Source organism: Lycium barbarum, chromosome 2 (genome assembly GCF_019175385.1).
Source record: "Lycium barbarum isolate Lr01 chromosome 2, ASM1917538v2, whole genome shotgun sequence".
Classification (NCBI taxonomy): Eukaryota; Viridiplantae; Streptophyta; class Magnoliopsida; order Solanales; family Solanaceae; genus Lycium; species Lycium barbarum.
In genome coordinates, this window is record NC_083338.1 from 142,142,997 (window position 1) to 142,170,303 (window position 27,307).

At 34.4% G+C, this 27,307-nt stretch overlaps 1 protein-coding gene across 1 annotated transcript; it reads left to right on the forward strand.

The window, feature by feature from the left end:
- Positions 1-20,613: 20,613 nt before the first annotated feature.
- Positions 20,614-24,455, forward strand: LOC132627688 (receptor protein-tyrosine kinase CEPR1-like). Its single transcript, XM_060343169.1, has 2 exons — positions 20,614-23,281; positions 23,764-24,455. Exons 1-2 carry the CDS (start codon positions 20,803-20,805, stop codon positions 24,162-24,164), a joined length of 2,880 nt encoding a protein of 959 aa, XP_060199152.1. The 5' UTR covers positions 20,614-20,802; the 3' UTR covers positions 24,165-24,455.
- The last annotated feature ends 2,852 nt before the right edge of the window (positions 24,456-27,307 follow it).

A 27,307-nucleotide genomic window follows, 5' to 3' on the forward strand; every position in this document is an offset into this window, starting at 1 on the left:
AACGATTCGAACTATAGTGTTACAAGTTTTAATTCAGTGGTTTGCTTATCACTTCTACCGACTAAAGGCCATTCTTCTCTTCCTCAATCAATTTTCAAAGAAAACAAAGTGAAAGATAGTTTTGTTGAAAGCTATTTAGTAAAAAGCAAAATATGGATAAGAATTTGTCTATAGTTTTGTTGAAAGCTACTCCCTTCGTTCCATAAGTGTCACCTTAATAAAAAACACACATATTAAGAAACTAATAATGTAATGTGAAGTTTATCAAATTATTCCTATATAATAAAAATAAATTAATTTTACCTTTTGATTAGATCATGCACAAAAGTAAACCTTTTGACATTAGAAATCTAATAATACCAAGTTATTATGTGACTTTTTCAATCATCATTTATATGTTACTTTATTGTCTAAGGGTAGAATTGGAAGAAACTAATTAATTTATCTTTTGGTTTCTTAAGGTGACACTTACTACGAGATAATTTTTTTTGATTAAGATGACACTTATTATGAGACGGAGGGATTAGTATTTAGTAAAAAGCAAAATATGGATAAGAATTTGTCTATCTGTCACCCCATTTGACAAGGGATCAATAAATTCGAATTCTTGAATCTTGATTGCTTTAGTTTATCGATAAAAAGAGGCAGAAAAACAGTTAGGTACTATAAAGGTCAGCTTTCTTTCTTTGTCTCATTCGTTGCTTTCTTAAAGCATAGATGATAGGTTTCCTAAAGAAAGACTTTGACCTCAGTAAGAACAAAATTCCAAGAACCACTTGGAAGGCAAGTCATTTTAGGAATAATTCAGAATTTAAATTTAATGAATTCAATATTTAAAATCTTTTGTTGAATTTATGGTTGTAAATCTAATAATAAGTAATAATATTTACTTTATATGAAAAATGTTTGAGTTCGGCTGAATTCGTGTAATATGCTACCTCCCTCTCAGTTTTTTACTGTAAATGAATTCAATATTTAAAATGAATATGCCATAACCCTCACAATCTTATTTAGTCCCAATTCTATCGCACTTTTGTCATAATCAAAGTTATAATCAATTGAAAGCGTTGAGTGTTCACCAATAGGAAACCACGATGACCTCAATTTGCCCTTTTGCTTTTCATCCACTTTTAATATTCAGTGCCCAATTTGGCTGGAATTCAAGATAATTAAAAGAAACAATTAAATAAACTAAGATCGTGCAATAATAAAGCATTAAGAGAGAGATGCTAACTCCATTATGGAATAACAAATGTTTTAATAGCATGGGGCATTATATTCCCAAAACTATCATTACAAATTGACTTGCTAAAGCTAATCCTATTCATCCCTTTACACAAAGAGAGGAAAAGAAATAAAAAAGAGATGAAAGGAATAGATGTGCTCTGGGATGCGGCCTACCGCAACATTAACTTGACATTAAAAGTAAAAAAGAATTCCTTGGACATCTTTTAGGGCCTTAATCACAACTTTAATTATTTATTATACAAAAGTGGAAATAGATAACTCTTATCGAATTTGGGGAGAATTTCGTACAGTGATGATATATTTCATTTTTTCCATACTTACATGCTAGTCGTTAACAATGAAAAAATAAAATAAACATAGATGGACTATCATTATGGGAAACACCACTTCTGAACTGTTGAAGCGTGTGAAGTTTTAGACGAGATTAATTGTAACATAATTTAACATGATATCAAAATAAATATGTGATTCTGAATTCTAGTCTTACCGCCTTACATTATTAATAAGTATTTTTTTGTGTTTGGACATGAAATAAGAATCAGACTCGCATGTGAGGGACGTGCTGACTAAGACAATCACACCTCAACCTGAACAACTTTGGAAAGAAAGAGTAGAAGACTCCCTGGTGGATATACGGTGACCACATAGTTGCTACATCAATTACCCAAAATCTTCCATATCATTGACCAAGAGTGGACATCTTTATTTGCACTTCCATTATATAGAGTACCTTATCCAATAGATATTCCCATTTACGTGCTCAACAGATACTCTTGCCTGATCTTTGATAATATATGGTGGTCGGGTGATATTCCTTGTGTTACTGATCGGTTAAATTACGAGAATAACAAAAAGTATCAACTATTCTTATGGTCAAGATCAAATTGAAAGATGTATACATTCTTTAGTAGTAGCAAATATATTCTGCGAGAAAGTTAAAACAACAGTCAACAGTATAGAAAGCAGCCCCAAGCATAAGCATTCCACGTTAGCAGAATCTTGGGAGAGAATGCACTCAAGAGGTGTGATGTAAACAAATAACTCAAAAGGAAAGAGGTGAAAAAGGCCAAAAGATTCTCTAGTGTCAAAACCAAAACGATATAAACTTACTTGCGTCAAATATTTACATTAAACCAATAGATGCATTACATGTATTTGAACATACATAACTATTGATCACTTGGTCAAAATTAATTGATGTGTACTTTTACTTCATTAGTTCACTTAACTATAATAATTTCAATTGATTTAACGTAAACACCCTATACGAATAAGTATTTACCAATGAAAAACAATTGGCTCTATTAATTTCGACAACACTTCTTCGAATATTCCAGGTGGTCCTTTCCAATGCATTATGAGATATCCTGATATAAATTTCATATACGCAGGACAGATTCAAGCTTATCCACCTTCATCTTCAGCTATTTGTTGTAAATTTACCACTTTCTCCTTTCTAAATTAACGGTCGTTTTAGCTTAAAAAAATTGTTCCCAAAATATTTGTTACTTTAGAAATTTAAGGTTAAAATTGACAATTATTTTCAATTATATCCTTAATATTAAAAAAGAATCATACTAGAATTTAAGAGGAAACAATCAATCTACTTTTATTAAAAGGGATAACTTAGTAACGAATATCTTATATCTATCATTTTATTCACGTGGAAACATCTAAAGTGACAATTAAAATGAAACAGAGAGTAACATTTTCTTTGTATGCATTTGGTATTCGAACCTGATGCTCAAATTAATGCAGATTCATATTACGTAAAGTCTATTAAACGAGAAAGCGCTCCTTATTGGGAGTTTCTTCATTTCCAAGCTCGACCTCAAGATCATTGAGTAAGGATGAATGAATCTTATCATATGTACTCTTCGGTGGTACCTTCATTGAATCATAAGAGCATTAGAATCAGGGCAGATACAACTTGTCCCAAATGATGTTATTATACACCGCTTCGTTAATTTTTTTATTTTTTTACTATTAGGTGTATATATAATATATACAAATAATATTCACAATAAAGATATTGAGTATAAATATAAAATTTGACACAGCCTATCACATTACTGATTTATTTATTTGTTCACTCCAAAATTATGCGTACGTGAAGACAAAATGTATTCCCGTACAGTTGTGCAATTTGTCCATCTTTTAGAAGTCAACATAGAATAAGTTTTATACAAATAAACAACCTTATTCTAAGTTCTAACAATGGTAATATCTAACCTATTTAAAATGAGAAATTAAATATCTTAAACATGTGTATTATTTTCCTTTTGTGGATTGTATTCCAAATGTGTAGAGCGCAAGGACAAGAGTGCGAATTGATATACGTGTTATTATATTCGGAGACGGATTCAAACATTTTATGAATTTTACATTTTAGAATTTTGAGTTCAAAATTTGAGTTTATAGATTCTACCTTTGAACCGAGGGTCTTTCGAAAACAGCCGCTTTATTGAAAGATAGGGATAAGGTCTACGTACATTCCCTCCCCATATGCCACTTGTGGGATTACACTGGGATGTTTTTGTTATTGTTGTATGAATTTTGCATTTTAAAATTTTGAGTTTATTGAGTTTTGAATAGATTATTTATACATATTAATTAAATTTCTTATCATGAATCCATAATTTTGATGAATATTATTAAATTCTACTGTAACTAAAACTCTTGCTCAGATTATAACATTCTTCACTCTTATACGAGTCCGGAACCAAAATGATTCCCAAAAAGTGCTTTTGAACCAAAATACCCCAATAAAAAAAATGTTACAAAACTGCCTTTAGCGCAGTAAATTACTGCGGTAAAGGGTATTCCGTCTCGCCTTTAGCGCAGTATTTTACTACGCTATATCAGTCCCTATTTTCCCAAAACTGCCTCTTATTACATTTTCACACTTTTTTACGTATTTTAGCCACATATTAATCATGCTTTGAGACTCCGGAATTTCAATATTTTATATAGAACCCTACTTATTTTTGTGTGATTAATAAGGTGGGCTCAATATATCAAGGATACACAAAAGTTCGGATTGTCGTTTTAGTAGTTGAGAAGTGCTCGAACTCTATTTTTGTTTGAAGGCTTGGTGTCATTAGCTTTAAGTTCTTTATGATTTAGGTTTTAGATTTAAGTGTACTATTTTTTAATCAAAATTGTAGCATTCATACCAATCTCAAAATAATTAAATTGCATCATTCATAACAATATGAAAATACTTAAACTTGTTCATTAATAACAAACCCAAACATTTTAAAATACAATCATCAAAGAAAGAAAAAAACTTAAAAAACATTCATCAATTAATGTCCTTGAGTTGATCTTCCGCCACCACCGTGAGATGTGCCACCACCATGAAAGTTTCCTCCACCACAAGAGGTACTTCCACCGCGAGATGTAGTTTGACCACCATGCCGTAAGGGACACTTGCGCTTATCATGACCAACATAATTGCAAAATGAGCATTTTCGAGTGTATCTCCCTGGTGGAACATCCATTTCATTATGAATACGGGAGTATGTTTTCTTTTTTAATTTACGGATAAATGCTTTATTTGCAACCATTGAAAATGGATCTGGTGGCCAATAACTCTCACTACCAAGTGGGTAGAACATTCCAGCATACGTTTTTGCATAATTTTCAACTGTATATTCCTCAGCCATGTACGGGAAGGCGTTCATTCCCATTGCGACAAAACCCTTGAAGGCATGAGAACATGGCATGTGATATGATTGCCACTTGTCGCATGTGCATGTTCTTGGAATATCACAAATTTTGTGGACGTTACCTCCTTTACCTTGGTGCACACTTGTTGTGAGTTCAAATATGTGCTCTGTAGAGTTGTACTCCATCCGGTCATGTTGCTGAGCCTTAAATTTGTGGTACTCGAGCAGTTTTGACGGTTTTGGTATCCATCTTAAACCTTCTGTCGCATGTGCTTTGGCCTCTTTTGATCTAATGACGAACCGCTCCACAATCTGCTTAAAAGTCATTCTCACCATGGCGGTGACGGGTAGTCCTCGTGCAAATTTCAACAAGCCATTGAATGACTCAGAGCTGTTTGTTGTCAGCATACCCCAGCGCCTACCTTCATTCTGGTGTAATGTCCATTTATTGCATTCAACCAGTGGAAGGCTTCCTCATCCGCCCGCCTAATAATGTCCATCTGCAAGTCAAACTTCTTCTCCTGATGCTCTGTTGCAGCCGCCCACATCCAATTGCAAAGTGCGGGGCTTCGATACGCCTTTGGAAGTTTGCCTTTAAATACCTTAAACAATAACGATGGTAGGCAAAGGGCGGCTGCCACCCCTGCAAATTAAACATATTGTGCAATATGCCAGCATTTCTGTCTGAGATCACACATATTCCCATGCGATCCTTAATAACGTGTTGCCTCAAGTAGTCCAAAAACATACCCCACGTACTAATGCTCTTATTAGCTGCAATTGCAAAAGTTAGAGGGAATATAGCTCCATTTGCATCCATTCCAACTGCAATTAGCAGCTTTATGTCGTATACCCCGTACACATGTGTTCCATCTATTGATATTACAGATTGACAATAAGCAAAACCATCAATGCATGGTTTGAATACCCAAAATACAAACTCAAAAAATATTACCGGGCACACCAGGCTTGGATTTGAGCTTCCATTCAACAACAGTACTATGATTGAAGTGTTGTAGAGCCGCCATGTATCTCGGCAACTTCTTGAAAGAGCCCTCCCAATTGCCGTAGACTATCTCATGTGCACGCCGACGCCCAAGATACGCCTTCGTCCTACTAACAGTTTTGCTATATACTTTCAGGACGGCTATAATACAATCTTTAACAGCCCTTTGCAATGATTTTTTCGAGTTGAAAATCATGCTTTTTTCAATACGAGCCTTTTGTTTTAAAAGATCCACAGGCTCTTTCCACAAACTTTACCGAATATGATCATCATCCCTAGTAAAGACAAAGGCATCTGGGCAATCTTGAAGATGATCAAGATAGGGGATCTCGTCGGAATGCCACTAAACCGGGGTCGACTCTTACTGTTGAAATTGGCTTTGTGGCTGAACGGGGGTAGACTCTTGCTGTTCAAATGGTTGTTGTGAATTCAGCTCCTCCTGGTGTGCCGGACTGTTCATCATGTCTTGCAACAGTTCTACTTGATATTGAGGATTAGTTCCAACCTTAACCTCATCCTCACTTTCTTCATCGTCACTTTCCTCTGCATTAGGTATTTCCTCACTATCGCTCGATGATATCACTATATAATTCGGATAATCCGGACCATCCATAGCAGTTCTTTGCCTATAATTTGGTGCAACCACCACATTCTCCCTACATAAGAAAGTAGAGTATTTAACTACTGCACATCAAATAATACTATTGATGTTAAAAAAAAATAGACGTATATATAGTAATCAACTGCACCTAAACAACAACAACAACAACAGAATAATAATAATAGTAATAATAGTAATAATAATAATAATAATAATAATAATAATAATAATAATAATAATAATAATAGTAATAGTAGTAATAATAGTAAATAATAATAATAATAATAATAATAATTGTAATAGTAGTAATAATAGTAGTAATAATAGTAATAATAGTAATAATAATAATAATAATAATAATAATAATAATAATAATAATAATAATAATAATACTAGTAGTAGTAGTAGTAGTAGTAGTAGAAATAATAGTAATAATAGTAATAATAATTTATTAGAAGATAATGAGCATAATAGTGTTCGTTCTAGTTTTCCTAGATCTATATCTTCTTGTCAATCTTATATATCTCCTGTTGATTATATTGTGCAGTCTCCATCAACAACATCTACTTCTCAAATTAGAGATATTGATTCTAATAGAACTAGGATAATATTGTAACTGGTATTAAAAACCCAGAATTAACTGAGTCAAATATGGATTTTCCAAGTATTTAATGGATCAAAAAATTAATTTTAGTCGGGGATCACCCGCAAGATTACAAATCAGCAAAGAGTTTTATACTCCCAAATGGAAACCATTTAGAAAAATGATTTTTTGAAAGTTTTAAATCTGAGGAAACAATAATTTTCCAAGAAGAATTTTATAAAGATCTTTCCAAAGCAAACAAGATTATATCTTTTGTGCCTTGGTTTATGGCAAAATATATTGCTAATTATATTTCTGTTCTTGAAAGAGATTATAAGCTATCCAGTGGAGAAATCGTTCATACTGTATTTCCTCCACAACAATCTTTTCAAATAGGCAAAGATGATAAAACTTTGCACTTCACAGCTTTTTCAAAATTGATTGAAAGCGATAATTTGTCTGTCATAACTAAACATATTAATAATATGGTAAGGCAAAAATTATTCCAATATTCATATGAATATTTTGGGTGAACAAATATTTTCACTTCATGAAAAAGTGGATAAACTTCTAGCTTGTCTTAATAAGATATCTACTTCTGATAAGGAGAAACAGAAGGAAGTTGTTGTTACTCCAAGTATACAACCTCCTCCTGAAATTCATGGTTTTAAATTAAAACCTTTATCAGATTTAGAAAAACTTTTAGATGAAAAATTTAAAGGTTTAAAACTCAGTCCTTTAATAGCAGAGGATAATGAATATTTGTCTGATATTGATTATAAGGCTCGCATAGCATCAGATATTAATAAAATTGATGAATATTATGTTGTTAAACCTACCCAGAGGATGTACTACTATCCTCGACCAACTCCTCAAGATGTTTTATTAGAGGAGCATGAACATGTTATTTCCAACAGTTATAGTGGTAAGCAAGAGCCTGGTCATGAAGCGCCTATAGCTAATGCAGTTTATACACTGGTTATTAATATTGTTCAATATTTTTCAGGAAGATGGTCAGATAATAGTGAATTTATCTGCACCATGCTTCAAAATCTTAGATGTAAGACCCTAACATCATTTAGGTGGTATAAAGATGATTTTCTTTGCAGGGTCATGGAATTACCAGAGAGTAATGACTCTTACTGGAAGTCCAAATTTATAAATGGACTCCCTCCTCTTTTTGCAGAAAGAGTTAGAAAAGCTCTTAGGAAAGGGGACAGAAGTATTAATTATGATTCTTATACTTATGGTAACTTAATTGGTACTTGTATGCAGGAAGGATTAGCCTTATGTAATGAAATTAGGCTCAATCAGCAAATCAAGCGCCATGGTCTTAATGAAAGACAACAATTAGGAGAATTTTGTGAACAGTTTGGTATGGACGTTCCACAATATTCTAAGAAGCCTCATAGGCATAAGAAAAAGCATAGAGACTTCCAACAATGGAAGGAGAAGCGCTCGTAGAAAAAAGCTAAGCGCAAAAAGACTTTCAAGGAAAGGAAGGATTTTATTAAATCCAAAAACCCAAAAGCCTGTTATAAGTGTGGCAGAGTAGGTCACTTTTATAAAAACTGTAAGGTTAAGGAGAAGATTAAAGCCCTTAACATAGATGATAAACTTAGATAATAATAATGTAAAAAATGAATATTTACCACTGCCCATCAAATTGCTGACTTAAACTATCCAGAGGCATTTGGCTCGTCAAAATGCCTTCATAAGTACTCGTGTTAGGGTAATTGTGTTCATAAGTAGGTTCCGCTTGAGTGACTTCGGCCTGAATTCTAGATGGGGCTTCCCGACGAGATCTATTTCGGGCTTCCCGAGGAGCCATAGCCATGAATTCAAGTCGATTAATTGGGACCTTCTCTATGTACATTTCAAGGACGTTTAAAGTTATGCATTCCCTATAATCATAAGGCGCCTTCAAATAATCCATCAAAGAACTATCGTCTTGAATGTACCACTGTCCATAACTAGTTACACCTTGCGGCGTAAATGACATTGGATATCTTCCAATTATATTTAAATCAAAATCACTCCTACTAACTTGTAGTCTATTATACAATGCTTGGAGTAGTTTTGAGAATTTTAAGTCAAGTGGAAGCTTAACATGGTATTTTGGGGGAGAATCATGGCGCAAATTATTTTCCTCGAATATAATTTGTCTGTCCCAGAATAAAGAAACTCTAATTTTTGGAACATCTTCCATTTTTTGACTGCGCTATACCACTGCACTATGTTGTCACCTCAACTGTCACACAGAAAAACGTCATAATTCGAATCAAACTTTGGGTTTCATGTAGCAAGGTTTATATAACGTAATTTGACGAATAGTTACCGACCACACAAAATTTCACACAAAATTGAGTTACTATGACATTTTTTGACCAGTTTAGAGATATTAGTCGTGTTATATCGTTCTCTCCAGAAAACATATTCGACGCAATGGGTAGAACATGGAAATTGGGTGAAGATTTTGAATACTCGAACAACCCAAATGAGAGATACAACCAACGTTACAATAATATGATGACAGAGGGAGTGGAACTGGCGTGTTAAGGAGGCTGCAGCACTGGAGCAAAAGTTAGCGTCAGTACGGCTTAAACGCCCAAAAAAACGTGCTATGTCAATGCCTCGTTGTCACGCCCCAAAACCCCCCCTAGACGTGACTGGCATCCGACGTCATGAACAACATCGGAATAACCTAAACAACACAATAATAATACTTGAACTCGCCAGGTTCAACATTCGCCTCTAACAGTTTATAAATTAAACGTAACAAATCGTGATTACATGAATTAAGTCAGCGGAAGTCTTTAATATCATAAGAGTTGATCAAAACGTGACAAACGCCCAAGAGTTAAACCAAGACTCAACAACTACCCACAAGAATGCATACTATGGAGCTTCTAGGATAAACAGGTAATAGCCTTGACTCATCGGGACGCAGCCCAAAGACTAATAACAAATGAACAAGATAATAGGGTGTCCCACGAATGAACATGTGGGCTCACCAACTCAGCAACAACAGCAAGTCCGTCCTAAGTGTCCGGAGTATCAAGAACCTGCTCTTCTCTGTTACCTAACATACCATCAAAAACAACAATGGTATGCATGAGTACTTCGTACTCAGTGAGTGCCTCGGGGACAACAAGTAATATGAAAATAGGATATGTAATACATAAAGAAATTAGTCTTGCCAGTCAGTTGAGAGTGATGTAAAAACAGTTATCTAGTTTATGTATCTCAATAATAAATATCAAAACCCATTTATAAAGCCTCTTGCCAAGATACAATTTCAAATATGCCCTTTTAATCAATTAAGATAGTCATCATCAACTCCATAAGAGAATAAGATTGTCACACATGCCAATACAGGCCCAAGAACCAATCACATCGAAGGGATGACCGTAGGGTTCCCTTGTTACAGCGCACCACACCGGATGGCTAGGCACAAATACACCGGAATATGAAATCCTCGGTGACCACTCATCCTCCCGAATGGCTAGGCATAAACACACCGGGATATGAAATCCTCGGTGACCACTCATCCTCCCGAATGGCTAGGCATAAACACACCGTAATATGAAACCCTCGGTGACCACTCATCCTCCCGAATGGCTAGGCATAAGCACACCGGAATATGAAATCCTCGGTGACCATTCATCCTCCCGAATGGCTAGGCATAAACACACCGGAATATGAAACCCTCGGTGACCACTCATCCTCCCGAATGGCTAGGCATAAACACACCGTAATATGAAACCCTCGGTGACCACTCATCCTCCCGAATGGCTAGGCGTAAGCACACCGGAATATGAAAACCCCGGTGACCACTCATCCTCTCGAATTGCTAGGCGTAAGCACATCGACAGAGTTCATAGCATAAAAGCTGAATTACAATTCATCCCAAGGTAATCACATCACCATTTACCATTAACATTATGCCATATCGTAAAGATAAATCATTTCAAAGAATGTTTTGAAAACGTATAACTTCTTTACGAAAGATTCCACGTCCTAATTCATCAATGAGAATATCATTAGCAACCCTTAACCATCATTATTAAGCATCTCCTATAGAGGAAAACATTCATAATATCACATACATATGTAGGGTTTGTTACAATCTAAGTTTAATGTGAGTTTGTCCCCTCACACACATTAACCATTAATCAAACCTATAATAGATTTCAAGAGCGTAAAACTAATTTATCATATCATTCAAAACATGCTTTTATAAAGAATCGATCTTTCAAGAGAGTTTGCAAAAGAGACATATAAATTACCTTTATATTCAAAAAGGATTTTATATATTTTTAGAGACATACATTAGGATTTTGTATGAGAAGTTCACCATTTTTTGTCACGACCCAACCCCGTGGGCCGCGACCAGTGCCCGAGCTGGGCACCTATACGTACCCGATACCCACATTAGCATATTATCAAAATAATATAATATAATAATAATATTAGTGGACGCTACAGAATTTAGCAGAAGAGCAGACTTGGCACGCATAGGCCGATAAGGCCATCATAGAACAAAATATCCCAAACATATGTACAGAACCCACACAGATATATCCACAGACCTCAACAGAACATAACAGAATCATAAGACGGGACAGGGCCCCGTCATACCCAGAACAATGTACATATCCAGATAGCAGTGACAGACTGTACCAAAAGATGGGCTCCGAAGAAGAGAGCGCCCCAAAATAGTAGAAATGGGATCCTAGACGTATGGATCAGCGAACCTGTCGTCTGTACCTGCGCGGCATGAAAACGCAGCCCCCGAAGAAAGGGGGTCAGTACGAAATATGTACTGAATATGTAAAGCGGAATCACAGAAGTCAAATCATAACGGTTACAGAAAATGAGTACAAAATCCAGAGTGTCAAATGCATGTTTCCAAAACAAACAGAATGTGTACAGAAACATATGTCATATCATATCCGGCCCCTGCCACGGGACTCGGCAGACAGAACGTGGCCACCCTCCCGACGCTGGTGCCACAATACAGAGGAATCAGAAAAAAAAAAAAAAAAAAAGGGTGTGGCCCCGTATCATAAAATGTCATATCAAAATGGCCACAACAGATCAGATCAGAATAGGCGGACATGGCACATCATACTCCACAGACCCATGTACGCGTATACCTGCCCCCTCACATCGGGGCGCGGCGAACAATGCAGAGAATCACGCTTGACAACATATCCTGGCCCGGGCTCAGTGTGGGAAACATTGGGGCATCCACGAATGGAGTAGTGAGAGACTAATGCAATTTAAAATTACCATAGATATTTTCAAAGACTCGATGAAGCGTATCAAAGCCAAACAAATCCAATGGAGTTGGACGGGATCATAATAGATGTATTTCGGATATCATAATAAATTACAGAAATATAACCTTCCCGAAGTCATTCCGGGTGTCAAAATAATTTGTAAGACTTAATAGAGTATTTAAAACAATATTCGTTAAGTAATTAAAAGGGTAGTCAAAACGTTTCTTTCAAAAATTGCTTAAAAAGAAAGCTTTAGTACATTAAGGGCAAAACCGGGAATAGTGGGCCCGCCTCGGGACAAACAAGGCGGCGGGCTCAAATTATTCCCTCCAAGCTTATGGAGTCACCTAAAAAGGTTCTACAAACATTCTGTGACCTTCCAAGTAATTTAGAACAAAATTGCATAATTTCAAGAAAAGCATACCAAAATGGTTCAATTCTACTGAAGGAAAAACTGAGAATTTCTCTTGCGGATTCCGAGGGCCAAGAAATCTTTCGAGGCCCGGATCCGACCCCAACACACTAAGGCATGCCAAGGGAAGAATTGGGGTTGCTTTACATACCTTTCAAGCTCTTTACGCCTTTCCAAACTCACTTCCCGTTTCGTCAAAAATCTGTAATTGGTCAAATTTACCAATTGGGAGTTATGAATACCAAAGTTTCAACTTAATGCATATTTGTCTACCGAAATTTCGGCAGCACTTCCCCTATACATATAGCACCCCGAGAATTCAACTCGGCTAGAAATCATCAACAACAACCCAAACGACAACATCAATATCAACAACGAACATTAAAAACACAAATATCCTTCAACTAGTCATCTTTCTAACAAGTTGACATAACCTTCATTTCAACCCAACTTTCAACTAATATCAATAATTTCACATTCATCAACAATCAAGATCATCACCATATAGTTCTAGAAACATTTCATATCGTTTTCCTCAAGTTATACACTCGATATACATAATATACAACTTTCCGTCAAAGTCATAACTTATGCAAAACATCAAATCTTTGGCATACAACTTCATAACATGTTTCCAACTTCCAAATTCATCAATGATCATCACAATTAACAACCAAACAACTTCATTTCCTTAATGTCGGAAAGTCATACTAAAACGACATAAGTTTCTACATTCTAATTCAATACAAACTTATATCATTCTAACTTCATTTACATTGCAACCATCACACTAACACACTAACACACTAAACAACTTAATTCATTTCCATCCCAACTTCAACATAGGTCACGGCCACAAGCCTTCTTTGACAAGTTCAACTAAATCATTCAACTTTCAATCCCAATATGCATTTCATCACAATCACAACTAGAATATAACATGAATTCAACACATTGTGGCTATACCACCTATATATACACACGGTTACACCTCATATTCCAAACCCACTTTGCAAACTTCCATTTTTTCATACAATCAACACATTTCTACATACTACAACACAAACAAAACTTAACAACACAATAAAAGGGTAGAAATTCTTACCTTTTCTTCAAGTTTTCTTCACTTGGAGATATGATCACTTTGGTGATTCTAATGCCTCTCCCTCCAAAACAACTATACCAAGTTACAAAGGAACCTTGACTTAGTAGGAAATCAACAAGAAATAAATTTTTAGAACAAGATTTTTGGGGGGTAAATTTCACCACCAAACCCGAGAGCTTCTTGCTCTTCTTCTATTTTTTTTTTGCTCTAGTTTGTTCTAGTTCATTCTTATCCCAAGTCTTGTAAGGTGCATATAATTGAAGTGCTTGGTCACATGACCAAGCACATGACCCATAAAATGGGCTTGGACCAAGCCAAAGTGGCCGGCCAAGGTCCCATAGTTGGGCCTCAATTCACTTCAATTTGTTGAGCCCAATAACTTACAGATCACATTTTGTAATTCCCGAAACTAATTTCCAAAATTCCAAAATTACCCTTAGCCTCGTCCCACATTTTCATGACTCTATTCTTTCATGCATAACTCCTAAATTCAACAAAATATCAAATTTGACCTTATATCTCAAGAATCCAATATAATTAAACTTTTTCCAAACGTGTGAAAACACGGGATATAACATTTTTATTCAATAAAGAACTTTCGAGAAAAAGACATATATCCATAATAAGGTTTTTAAAAGGGAGACATACCTTAATTTGTTAAACAAGGTTTAACAAATCACTTTTATAATGAAGAACACCCAAACCCTAGCTTGAATCACTTTGGGAAGAATTATGTTGCAAACCCTAGGTTTTGGTCACAAAAATCATGTTAAGAATCATGGGTTTGATGTTAGAAAGGGATTAGGAATTTGAATTCATCCTAGAATCATGATAAAACTTACCTTGTAGGGTTCTTGAGGCTTGAGACTTGTTCTTCCTGACTTTAGGGTGATTTTTCGTGACTAGGGGTGTTAGGGAAATAAACCCCAAGCTTAAATATAACTTAAAACGCGAAATCCCGATTTTTGACCCGAAACCGGCCCTGTTATGCGATGGGCGCGCGGCGCACATGAAGCGCACGACCATCTGCAGGTCATTAGTCAGAGAAGGGGTTTTTGTGCGATCAGCGTGCGACGCGGGGCCATCACACGCGCCCTCACAAGCGGCATGTGTAGGTTCTGCACAGTGTTCGGTAATATAGGCATAACTTCTTGTACGTAACTTTTCTTGGGCTGGACGACCTACCGTTGGAAACCTATTTCAAAGAGCTACAACTTTCATGCAGGAAGTTTTTCCAAATTCGCAACACATCTTCATGAAAATCGCCCAGAAGACAGACCTACCAAAACTTAGGCGAATTTAAAAGGCCTTAAGAACTTCACTAGTTGGTTTGACTTCAAAACGACCATCTTCCACCCGAATTCGTCAAGAATGGATTCATATAGATATAATATCATCTTAATACTATATTTTTACACATTCACACCTAGTTCAAGTTTACGAGGTGTTACACTCGTTGAACTCCACAAAATTTTAATTTTGCTCTTAACCGTTTTCGCGAAGAGAACAATCGGATGCAAATACGTTACCTTAGGGTAGAATATGGTGTACATGGTAGCATAAGATTTAGATCCAAGTGGGATTCAGACTGTGAGATGTCCGATGAAGATTAATATTTTTTTATATAAAGTAAGTAGGTAGGGTCATAAAGACCCCCCCCCCCCCCTCCCAACTAGGGGTACATGGGGGTTTGCAACTATATAAGTAGTACTTTCTTTTGTTATTAGACTACAACATATTCAATGTCGAGTAGTAGAAACTCAGCTTGGTCTTTACTCCTTCCAAAAGAGTCAAATAGCAGTGATGATGAGAGTTCAAATCATAGCAGTTTTTCGAGTGATACCAGTGATTTCAAACTAGATGAGCTAAATCCCCACCTTATTATAGAGCGTAATGATGATTTCTGTAGTATGAAATATTCAGATTGGCGAGAATATTATTGCGGTTTATGCCGAGAATGGTCACATCGGCTTGCTAAATCAGAAAGTCTTGTTCGTGACTTGGAAAATCTCAACGCTCCAATCCCAACAAGGTACTCCATAACCATGCCTTGAGTAGGTCCAGCAACTTGCGAGCTTGCGGTACAAAGGATTAGAAAAGAAAATAACAGAATGCTGGCAAGACAATGTAGATTTTACATGCTAAAGTTGGCCGAGGAACAAACATCATTAACCGGTAGAGAACTAATATCTACTGAAAAAAGATGTGTCTTAAAAAACCGCCAATATTTTTCTGAGGACGATATTGAGGACTTCTATTCTGATTATGATTAAGAATGTTGTGATTTTAGTTTTAAGTTTAATTTATGATGATGTTGTTATTTTGAAGAATATTAGTATGTTTAGTTTTTCATCAACTCAAGGGCATGAATTGATGAATGTATTTTAAGTTTTTTTTTTGTTTTTTTTTATGATTGTATTTTTACTACTTTTGGTTTATTATTCATGAATAAGTTTAAGTATTTTCATAGTACACTTAAAGCTAATGACACCAAGTTTACAAACAAAAATGAAGTTCAAACACTTTTCAACCACTAAAACGGCAATCCGAAGATTTTCTTATCCTTGATATATTGAGCCTACCTTATTAATCACACAAAAATAAGTAGGGTTCTATATAAAATATTGATGTTTCGGGGTCCCCATGCATGATTAATCTATGGTCAAAGTACGTTAAAAAGTGTAATGAAAGAGAGGTTAACCAAAAGAAAAAGAAAAGACCCTTTAGCGCAGTATTTTATTGCGCTAAAGCACTTAACAATGCTGTCACAGTTAAGTGCTTTAGCGCAGTAATTTACTGCGCTAAAAGCAGTTTTGTAGCTTTTTTTTTGTTAGAGTATTTTAGTTCAAAAGCACTTTTTTGGAGTCATTTTAGTTCCGGACTCCTCTTATACTAGGGTGGTACCACTTTTCAGTATTTTGTCATTGACTTTTTGTCTCATAGCCAAATATGAACCATTAAAGGATATCTTTTAGATATTCTACATATGGTATAATGGCACAACTTAGAGATGGGACCACATCAATCAGCACTACGATAAATAAGGTATAACCTAGGGTTTTTGTAATCCTCACAAAATTTTTCAATATAATCTTAAATTTTTTCATTAATTACTTTTAGGTCTTGACTTTATTTTCAAGTCAAACTTACATTTGTCCTTATTTTTTATGACAACCAAGCATTTAGATCAAAATAAAAGAACTCAAATTTACTTTTGTCCTTATGGTTTATTTTTTAAAAGCAACCCAATTTTTGTAGTCCTTATTAAAAAAAAAAAAAAAAAAAAACTTGTCCATTTTACCCCTATTTAAATTTTTAATGATCTTGCAAATTCTCACCCATTTTAACAAATTTGATTAGTTATATGGACTTCTTAAATGCTATAAGGAGTGATGATGCCACGGAAAATGTGATAGTGGCCCCACAAAAGACCTATTTATTCAATAAAATTTAAAATTGATCCAAAAGTTTGTTGTATTTCTTCTATGCGAAAATGGCTATTAAGCTTGTTTTAAATTATCTTTTTTTAAAAAGAAATTTATTATGGACAAGTAAAAAAGTTATTAAATAATTATTTTTATATATATAGCTAAAAATGTTTGAAAAAATAATTAAAAAATTAGAGTTTAACTCTCCAAATAAAAATAGTACTAAGTAATTGCAAATGAAAGTGATTTTTCACATTTTTGAATATTGCAATGTTATAGCAAAAGATAGGATAATCAATGTTCCATATAATTTAGGACAAAATGGTTAAGTTAAACATGAAATACTAATGTTCCATACATGTTTAAAAAATCACAACATAGATTTCCTAAAAAGGTATATTAAATTTTAAAAAAAAACTAAAGTACATCATTTCTTAATATGCATTTTTTAAGGAAAAAGAAATATTAAATTAAGAAAAACAAACGATTTCATTAAATTTTCAACTCTTTTAGTATGATTTAATTTGAAGGAACGAAAGTGTTTTGTTGTATCAAGACTTTTAATTACTTGATTTTAAATGATATCTTTATTTATAAGTTAACTTCACTGACGTTATCATAATAATTTGTAGCATCAAATATTTTTGATGTTACTTAGATATTGTAATCTTTTTTGCTAAAAATGGGTTAACTAATATATGTTTAATTGAGAAAAAAGATAATGAAGTTAATCCAGCATAAGGTACAAGATTTTACTATCAAAAACTTTCATTAAAATAAAGAAGAGAAGAGCCTCGGTGCATGCATTTGTTTGAAAATAAAAAGAAAATCTAAAATATACTATAAGAAAAATGTTGTTTTAAAACTTACAATTTTTTTTATATAATTTAATATTTTAAAAACATTGAGATATTATCGAACTACCTTTGCAACTAATATAATGTTACAAAAACAATGCAAAAATAAAGAATAACAAGAAAATAAAAAATAAAAAGTTGCGAAATATAAATTTAATGTAGTTTGGGTCCGGGCTTAACACGGGCCAAATACCACTAATTTCAATATAAACATCAATTATATGCAACATATGCAGATAATAAATTTATGGCCAAATACATGCTTAGACGGAGGCCGACAAAGCAATTTGCCCGATACACTTATCCAAGAAAGAAGAAAAGAACGAGATAATATAGTACAAACAAATACTACGTAGGTTTCCATCTCTAATCAAATAGTTCTACCATGTAGGAAGTACAAATGATCAATCGATGTAAGACCATTATTGGCTAAGCCACCTTTATACAAGAATTGTCGACCGACATCACTTCGCCAAAAATATTTAAAGGGCAGCCCGGTTTACTAAGCTCCCGCTATGCGCAGTGTCGGTGGAACGGCCGGACCACAAGGGTTTATTCAGTGGCGGAGCTAGAAATTTTGGTAGGGTTGTTCAAATGTCAACGAGTACATAATTTTTTTTCTGACAAATGAATGCAACAAAAAAAAAATTAACATCATTACTGCACCCCGCCTAAAAATTTATGGTCCATTTGATTTCGCACGTTATTCTTGATATATTTCATTGCTAGAAACTCTTACAGTGATTACAGTACCAAATGACAGCAACAACAAACAACAAAATAACCAGTGTACGAAATCCCACAAGTGGAGAACAACAAGGGGCATTCCGAGAATGTTACAAAGCGAGAGATAATGACTAATTAATTTTTTTTGAAAAAAGAAAGAAAAAAAGAAAACAAAGTTGGATAATTAAAATGTTCACAGAAGCAATTAAAAAAGAAAAGAGAACAAAATAAGTGGTCTCGTTGTCTTCTTTTTAACAACGCGTCTTCTTTTTAACAACGCGTCTTCTTCCTTTCTAGGAAATAGGAAGGAAAGAAGAAAGACTAAAGGAGCTTCAACAAATGAGTTCACCGTAACTCCAAACTAACATAGGAATAAACCAAATGCAAATCATAACTTAAATACAAATAAGTTTACTCAGAACATGGAAGAAAATAAGTGCAAATACAAATCAACCAAGTAGCTTCTGACATTGTTTGTATGTTTTCTTTTAAAGAAATAAGATGATCAGCGTTTGACGCAACCTTTAAACCGTGACTTTTAGGTAAAATTGAATACCTTTTACGTCTTAGCTATCTATCTCAATTATTTTAATAGTGTTCAAAATTTAATTTATATTCAGTTAACTATAATATCTAATCCATATACTAGTACCATTTTCCAGCCAAGGGTTTGCAGGTGTCCACCTTGGCCATGAGTGGCTCCGCCACTAAGTCTATAATACACAGCCGCATTTTTGCAAGAGTCTGTTTTCACTGCTCAAACCCGTTAAATGTATATTGAGGAGCACTTCAAAAAATAGACGGACCTTGCTTGAAAAAATTGCAAATTAAACATTAATTTGGTACTAGAATGAAAACCTTGCAATTTTTTTTTTACAAACCCTACCAACCGAGTTGAGATAATAGGAAAAAAAAATTGAGATAATAGGCCGACATTATTTGCACATATTGCAAAACCATTTTTTTGTGCGGAGTGCCCTTCAAATGCACTGGTCTCCTCAAATTGGTGGTCTTTAATTTTTATCTGTTTCGCCTAATACCATGACATTTGGGGTTCGAACCCGGGCTCAGTGGAAAAAAAAAAGATAATTTCTCAAGGCAGAGTTTTGTGACAAAGTTAGGCCGTTCGGGGCAAAGTTAGGTCTGTTCGGGCCAAAGTTAGGCAAAACTCTACCTTAAAGTCAAACTGTGCCTGAATCTGCCTTGAGAATTCAAACTCTACCTTGCAATTTTTTTTTTTTTTAATTTTTAACTGAGCGGGGGTTCGAACCCTAGATCAAAAAATTCTAGCAAAGGACAAAAATTAAAGACTACCAATTTAATGGACAAAAATTAAAGACCACCCCAAAATAGGGCATTCATGCGAAATGCCGTTGCACCATCAATTTCGTACTACAAGGAACGCCTAAATACAAATCAAGTAGAGATAATATGCCGACAGTCTTTGCACATATTGCAAATTAAACATCAATTTGGTAATAGAAGGAAAACCTTAAAACCCTTTACAGATGCAGATATAAACCGAGTTGAGATAATAAGTCGATACTGTTTACGCAAAATTCTTCATACGCCACTGATAAATAAATCCGTGCAGAAAATAAATAAATGAGATGCCCGCAGTATATTTCAACAGCTCTTGATGAGTATAAAGGGCTTTATATATGTAGATGTTATTCTCTTGAGGTTGCAAGTGGGGGTATAAACATAAAGCTACTTTCTTTCTATATCTCGCTTTCAATACATGAAATGCTTCTTCACACTGCACCAAAATGTTCCCATCAATCATCCCTTTTATATATTTCTTCTCCACAATCTCCACTGCAACAATCACAAAATAACCACTTTCTTTGCTCTCTAGGAAAAAAAACGAACTTTATTAAATGACTATTCAGAAAATTGTCACCCTTGTATTTTTTCTTACCTTGTCCAGCTTTGTTCAAGGAACCACAAAAAATGATCAATCTCAGTTCTTTGAACTCATGAAGAAGTCTTTCACAGGGAATTCTTTGTCTAATTGGGATATTGGAAAACCAGTTTGCCAATATAAAGGAGTTGGCTGTGATGAACAAGGGAATGTTACAAAAATTGACATCTCAGGTTGGTCTTTATCAGGCCAATTCCCTGATGATGTGTGCACTTATTTGCCAAAATTACAAATTCTTCATCTTGGTCACAACAATTTCCAAGGTGGTTTTCCTAAGAGCATCACAAATTGTTCTTTCTTGGAAGAATTAAACATGACTGCAACATCACTTACAGGACAAATTCCAGACTTGTCAAATTTACAATCTCTGGAGTTACTTGATCTTTCCAGTAATCAATTAACGGGGGATTTTCCTTTGTCAATTACCCATCTCACCAACTTAATCGTCCTCAATTTCAACGAAAATCGCCATTTCAATCCTTGGCAATTACCGGAACACATTTCCAGGTTGAAAAAACTCAAGTGGCTGATTTTAACAGCTTGCAAGTTGCATGGGCCAATTCCAGTATCAATAGGAAACATGACATCTCTTGTTGATCTTGAATTAAGCGGAAATCGCCTAGTTGGTAAGGTTCCAAAAGAACTCGGGCAGTTAAAGAATTTGAAACTCCTTGAGCTTTACTACAACCAACTCGAGGGTGAAATCCCCACGGAGCTAGGGAACTTAACGGAACTTGAAGACTTAGACATGTCCGCGAACAACTTGGCAGGAAAAGTTCCGGAATCTATAAGCCGCCTTCCTAATCTTTCAGTCTTGCAGCTTTACCACAACGCGCTTTCAGGAGAGTTTCCAGCAGCACTTGCAAATTCATCCACTTTAACAATTCTGTCCCTTTATGATAATCTCTTCACAGGAGAAGTTCCACAGAATTTCGGTCTTTCATCAGCTTTGACAGCATTGGACTTGTCAGAAAATCAATTTTCTGGAAAGCTACCGCCTTTTCTGTGTAATGGAGGTAAACTGAATTATATTCTTTTACTCCAAAACATGTTCTCAGGTGAACTGCCTGAAGGGTATGTGAAATGTGAGTCTGTTGTTCGCTTTCGCGTGAATTACAATCAGTTGGAGGGAAGAATACCAGAAGAGCTTTTTACTCTTCCACATGTTTCCATTATTGATATGAGCTATAACCATTTCAGTGGTCCAATTCCAACAACAATTGGAAGTGCTAAGAATTTATCCGAACTGTTTATGCAAAGTAACAGGTTTTCAGGTTTTCTTCCTTTTGAAATTTCGGGAGCTACTAATCTAGTGAAGCTTGATCTTAGCAATAACCTCTTGTATGGTCCAATTCCTCCTGAAATTGGTGATTTAAAAAGCCTCAATTTGTTGCTCTTGCAAGGTAACAAATTCAATTCTTCGATCCCCGAGTCACTTTCTTCGCTTAAATCTCTCAACTATCTTGACTTGTCGAGCAATCTTTTGATGGGAAATATCCCTGAAAGCCTTTGTGAACTGTTACCAAATTCCATGAACTTGTCAAACAACTTACTTTCTGGTCCTATACCTCTCTTGTTTGTAAAAGGAGGTGTTTTGGAAAGTTTTTCGGGTAATCCAGGACTATGTCTCCCTTCTCCTCTCAACTCATCAGATACAAGTTTTCAAACATGTTCACATAGTTATAACCATAAGAAGACAAACAACATTGTTTGGATTTTTGGGATATCGGTTGGAATTGTCGTCGTCGGGATAATCTTGTTTCTCAAACGATATTTTGGTAACAAAAAGGCGGTGATGGAACAGGATGATCATTCCATGTCATCCTCATTTTTCTCCTACGATGTTAAGAGCTTCCATCGATTGAGTTTTGATCAACGTGAAATCTTCGAAGCTATGGTTGAAAAAAACATTGTTGGATATGGAGGATCGGGAGCTGTATACAAGATCGAGTTGAGTAATGGAGGAATGGTCGCTGCAAAGAAACTGTGGAGTCACAAACACAAGCATTCTGTTTCTGAGGATCAATTGATTTTGGACAAAGAACTTAAGACAGAAGTTGAGACACTTGGTAACATAAGGCACAAGAACATAGTGAAATTGTACTGTTATTTCTCAAGTTTGGATTGCAGCTTGTTGGTTTATGAATACATGCCTAATGGAAACCTTTGGCATGCTCTTCATGGTGGGAAATTCGTGTTGGATTGGCCTATTCGTCATCAAGTTGCACTCGGTATAGCACAAGGATTGGCCTATCTTCACCATGATCTTAATCCACCAATTATTCACAGAGATATCAAGTCCACCAACATTCTCCTGGATATTGATTATCAGCCAAAAGTCGCCGACTTTGGCATAGCCAAAGTTTTGCAAGCCAGAAGTGGCAAAGATTCCAGTACCACAGTTATTGCTGGAACTTATGGTTACTTGGCACCAGGTATAATTTTCATGATTCATAATTATCACTTCAATGTTATATTATCATAGAATGATTCCAAAGTAGTGTAGTTTCTTGAAATTTTTAGAGCTTCATTATGGATTTTTATGTGCAAATAACATTCTCATATGCTTAAGTAATAGAATTCAATTTTCTAAGTTAGACCTTTTATGTTGAACTTTCATTTAACACAAGTTGAAGTGTTTTTATTGCCCTAATGTTACTCTAATTTGGTTCAATGTGTTGTAAAAGAATATGCATATTTTTCCAAGGCAACTAATTATAAAGTGGTGTAATTTCTTGAAAATTATACATATCACTATCTTGAGTGAGGTTATATGAGTGCATATATCAGTTACTTTCTTAATTATGGCTTTTTATGTGTAAATAACTTCCATATGCATTGAACTTTATTTAACACGAGTTGAAGTGTTCTTATTGGCCTAATGTCAATTCTATTTTGGTTCAAAATGTTGTAACAGAATATGCATATTCTTCAAAGGCAACTACAAAGTGTGATGTCTATAGTTTTGGAGTTGTCTTAATGGAATTAATCACTGGAAAGAAGCCAGTGGAGCCAGAATTTGGAGACAACAAGAACATTGTTTATTGGGTATCAACAAAAGTGGAGACTAAAGAAGGTGCATTTGAAGTCTTGGATAAAAAAGTCTCAGATTTTTTCAAGGAGGACATGATTAAGGTTCTACGTATAGCTATACGTTGTACGTATAGTACGCCAACTCAGCGTCCTACGATGAACGAAGTCGTTCAGCTCCTAATCGAGGCGGATCCTTGCAAATTCAATTGTTGCAACATGTCAAATAAGAAGAAGAGTGACACAGAAGAAGTGATCAATAAGCCAAAGAGCGTATATGACTTTTGAATTTAGTATATCAGATTAGTATATAAGGTATATAGAATATGAGAACTGTATGGTCTCAAAAGAATTAGTCTTTGTGTCTTTTGGTTTAATAAATGGTACTCTAGTAGTAAGTAAATTCTCTTTATCTTTTATTTCCTTTTAGTGTAACTTTGCTTTATAGTTTTGGCCTGTTGTAAGTATTTGGGAATTTATGAAATACAACAGCTTTATGGTAACGCATATAATATTTGTATTATGGAGTTCTCTCCCACAGACCAACAAAATGGAAATAATAGTCATTCCTTTAAGAAAGTTGTTGTTGTTGTTAGTTTTTCTTTCATGAGACTTGTTCAATAAAAGAGGTTACAATAAAAAAGGAAGGTGCTGATTCAAAGGGGTTTTCTTTTGTGCATGAAAGTGGGGTTTCTGATTCCAAACTTTATAATATATGAATGATTTTTGTTCATGGAGGGACCAATTCAGCTCATATATAAACATATATAATTCCATTCAAAAGGAAAATGGCATGATTGATTGATCAGCATCGTCTTTGTTTCCATTTTAGAAAGGCACACTCATGAAAAGCAAAAAGGGAAAAGAATAATATCTACCTCTCTTTTTTTAAGTTGAACTCTACTGTTTTTGTTGAAATATAAATGTAAGGACAAAGTTATGGAAAATAATTAAGCTGATGGTGTTCCAGGAATCTCCACTTGCAATATGTATATATTATTATTTGAGTGGGAAATAGGATTCTCTAAAATCACTTAACAAACTTTGATTACCCCTATACACTAGGAACAACTTACAACTTTTTTAGACAAGTACAAGTATATCAACTTGAGGTGTTAAAAATAGTTCCTCAGCATATCACGAGACAAGAACAATAATACATAAATTAATTAATACAGATTTAAGTTATATATATACTAACACTGTAAAAAAATTACATTATCAATATAATTTAACCTGTAATAATAGGTGCTTATCATTAGTATCAGGTTAATATTTATAATAAAAATATTTTTTATAATTTTCTTATAAGTGAATTGATTCTGTAAACATTCTTTTGCATGGTTACACGTGTGCAAGTTCTTTCAGTTGATTAAGTGGTAGATTGGGTCCTCAATAAAAAGAATATGTCTTTTAGGTGCTGAAAAAAATGCAAATTCGATCAAAAAGCTTTTCCTTTTAGCATGGTGGAGTGTGCATAAAACAAATTAAAAGGTTCAAATGATTCTTCAATGGAATACTTCTCTTCCATGGAACTTTACCTATAACAATTTCTGATGCAATAATTGATAACTTTACAATACCCATTGAGAAGAATTAAAATTTAAAAAAAAAAAAAAAAAAAAGGAACATAGTGTGGTGTGGCAATGATAATTTTCACTACTTTCCAATTTCACCTCCTTTTCTTGAATATCCAAAAGGGGGTGCACATACATACCGATGCCATTTTTTTAATTGCTTGACGTGACAAATAGCGGACTTAAAAAATAGCAATAATGGTATCAAACTCAAGATTGACAACAGCAAGCAAGTTTGGGGTGAAAAAAAAAAACACATGACCTAAAGAAATTCTTAGACCACATTTGTCCTTACACTAAATCTTCACTTACATTAAGGAAATTTAACAGTTTATATATAACTAAAAACAAAAAAACTTGATTTGCCCTATTAAATCTCCTTGGCTCTATATAGCACCACCCTGATTAAGCATAAATGGGTTGTGTTATAATTTATAATAAACAAACAAAAAAGATAATTTATAATTGATATAACTTATAAATACTCACAATTAAAAACTTATTACATTTTAAAGTGTAATTAAGTAGGTTTGAGAGTGATTTTTAACCTTGTGGTGATTTATTAAGAAAAGTTATAAAGGTCATTGTTTTATTAATTGGTTCTCCTTTTCTATGTTCACAATGTTTAATTTTCTTATTTTTATTTTTTCTCTTAATAATTTATGCTCGTATACAGGACATCAAGTGAATAAATAATAGCATTTCTTTGAATATTTTTTTTCAGCAGCATATCTTTGATTCGATAGCGTCCTTATTTCTCTAGCATACTTTATTAATAAGCAATTATTAATTGATTAGATTTAGAGAAAAATTATCAAATTTTTTAACTTTGAATCGGAACATCACCAGTTCAAATCTCAATGTTTTCCTAATGTAAATATCCACTTGGACCCTTCTCTTTAATATCCATAACTATACACACACAGAGCCTAAAGACACCAAAACAAATACAGAGTCACTATGAAATAATGGGCCGGCAAGTTCGAATGAGGTGGGCTGTCCTGGATAGCCTATCCACAATGAAAAAGACCCAAATGAGCTAGCCCGACTGAAAACGGGCAATTTGCACGACTGTCCTTATTCGGGAGTGGTCTTTAATTTTTGTCCCTCAAATTGCTGGTCTTTAATTTTTTCCTGGGCTTAGTAAAACAAAAAATCTCAAGGCAGAAATTCTTAGCAAAATTAAGCCTATTCGGGCAAAAGTTCGGCCTTCAAAGGCCCAACTTTTTGTAGAATTCTAGCAGAGCAAAAAAAAATTGCAAGGCAAACTTCTGCCTTAAGGTAGAGGTTTCGCGAAGCCTTGCCTTGCGATTTTTTTTTTTTTTTTTTTACTGAGCGGGGTTTGAACCTAAAACCTCGGGGTATTTTCGGTCACTTTTTTAAGCGAAGGATAAAAATTAAAGACCAGTGCCTTTGAAGGGCAATCTGTGCCAAAAAAAAATGACTGAAAACTAGCAACTTATCTGACGTGTGGAAAAAACGTGGTAATAGCGAGAGCTAGCCACTTTTCAGTTATGTAACTGCAAAATACTCTCTCCGTCCCTAATTAGTTGTCATGTTTCCCTTTTAGAAAGTCAATTTGACTCATTTTCAAAACTAAATTGGATTATATAAACTCAATATTTTACATTTAAAATTTTGAAATTCAAAAACTATGTGATATGTGTGATATGTAACACAAGTTGCGAGTTTTTTATATTAAAATGCTAGTCAAAGTCATATAGTTTAACTCTGGAGAAGCGAAACATGAAAATCAATATGGAACAGAAAAAGTAGTTACTAATCATGAAATTTAAAATTTTACTGTTAACACTCCGTGATAATAACTATTTTTCAATTATATACAAAAATATA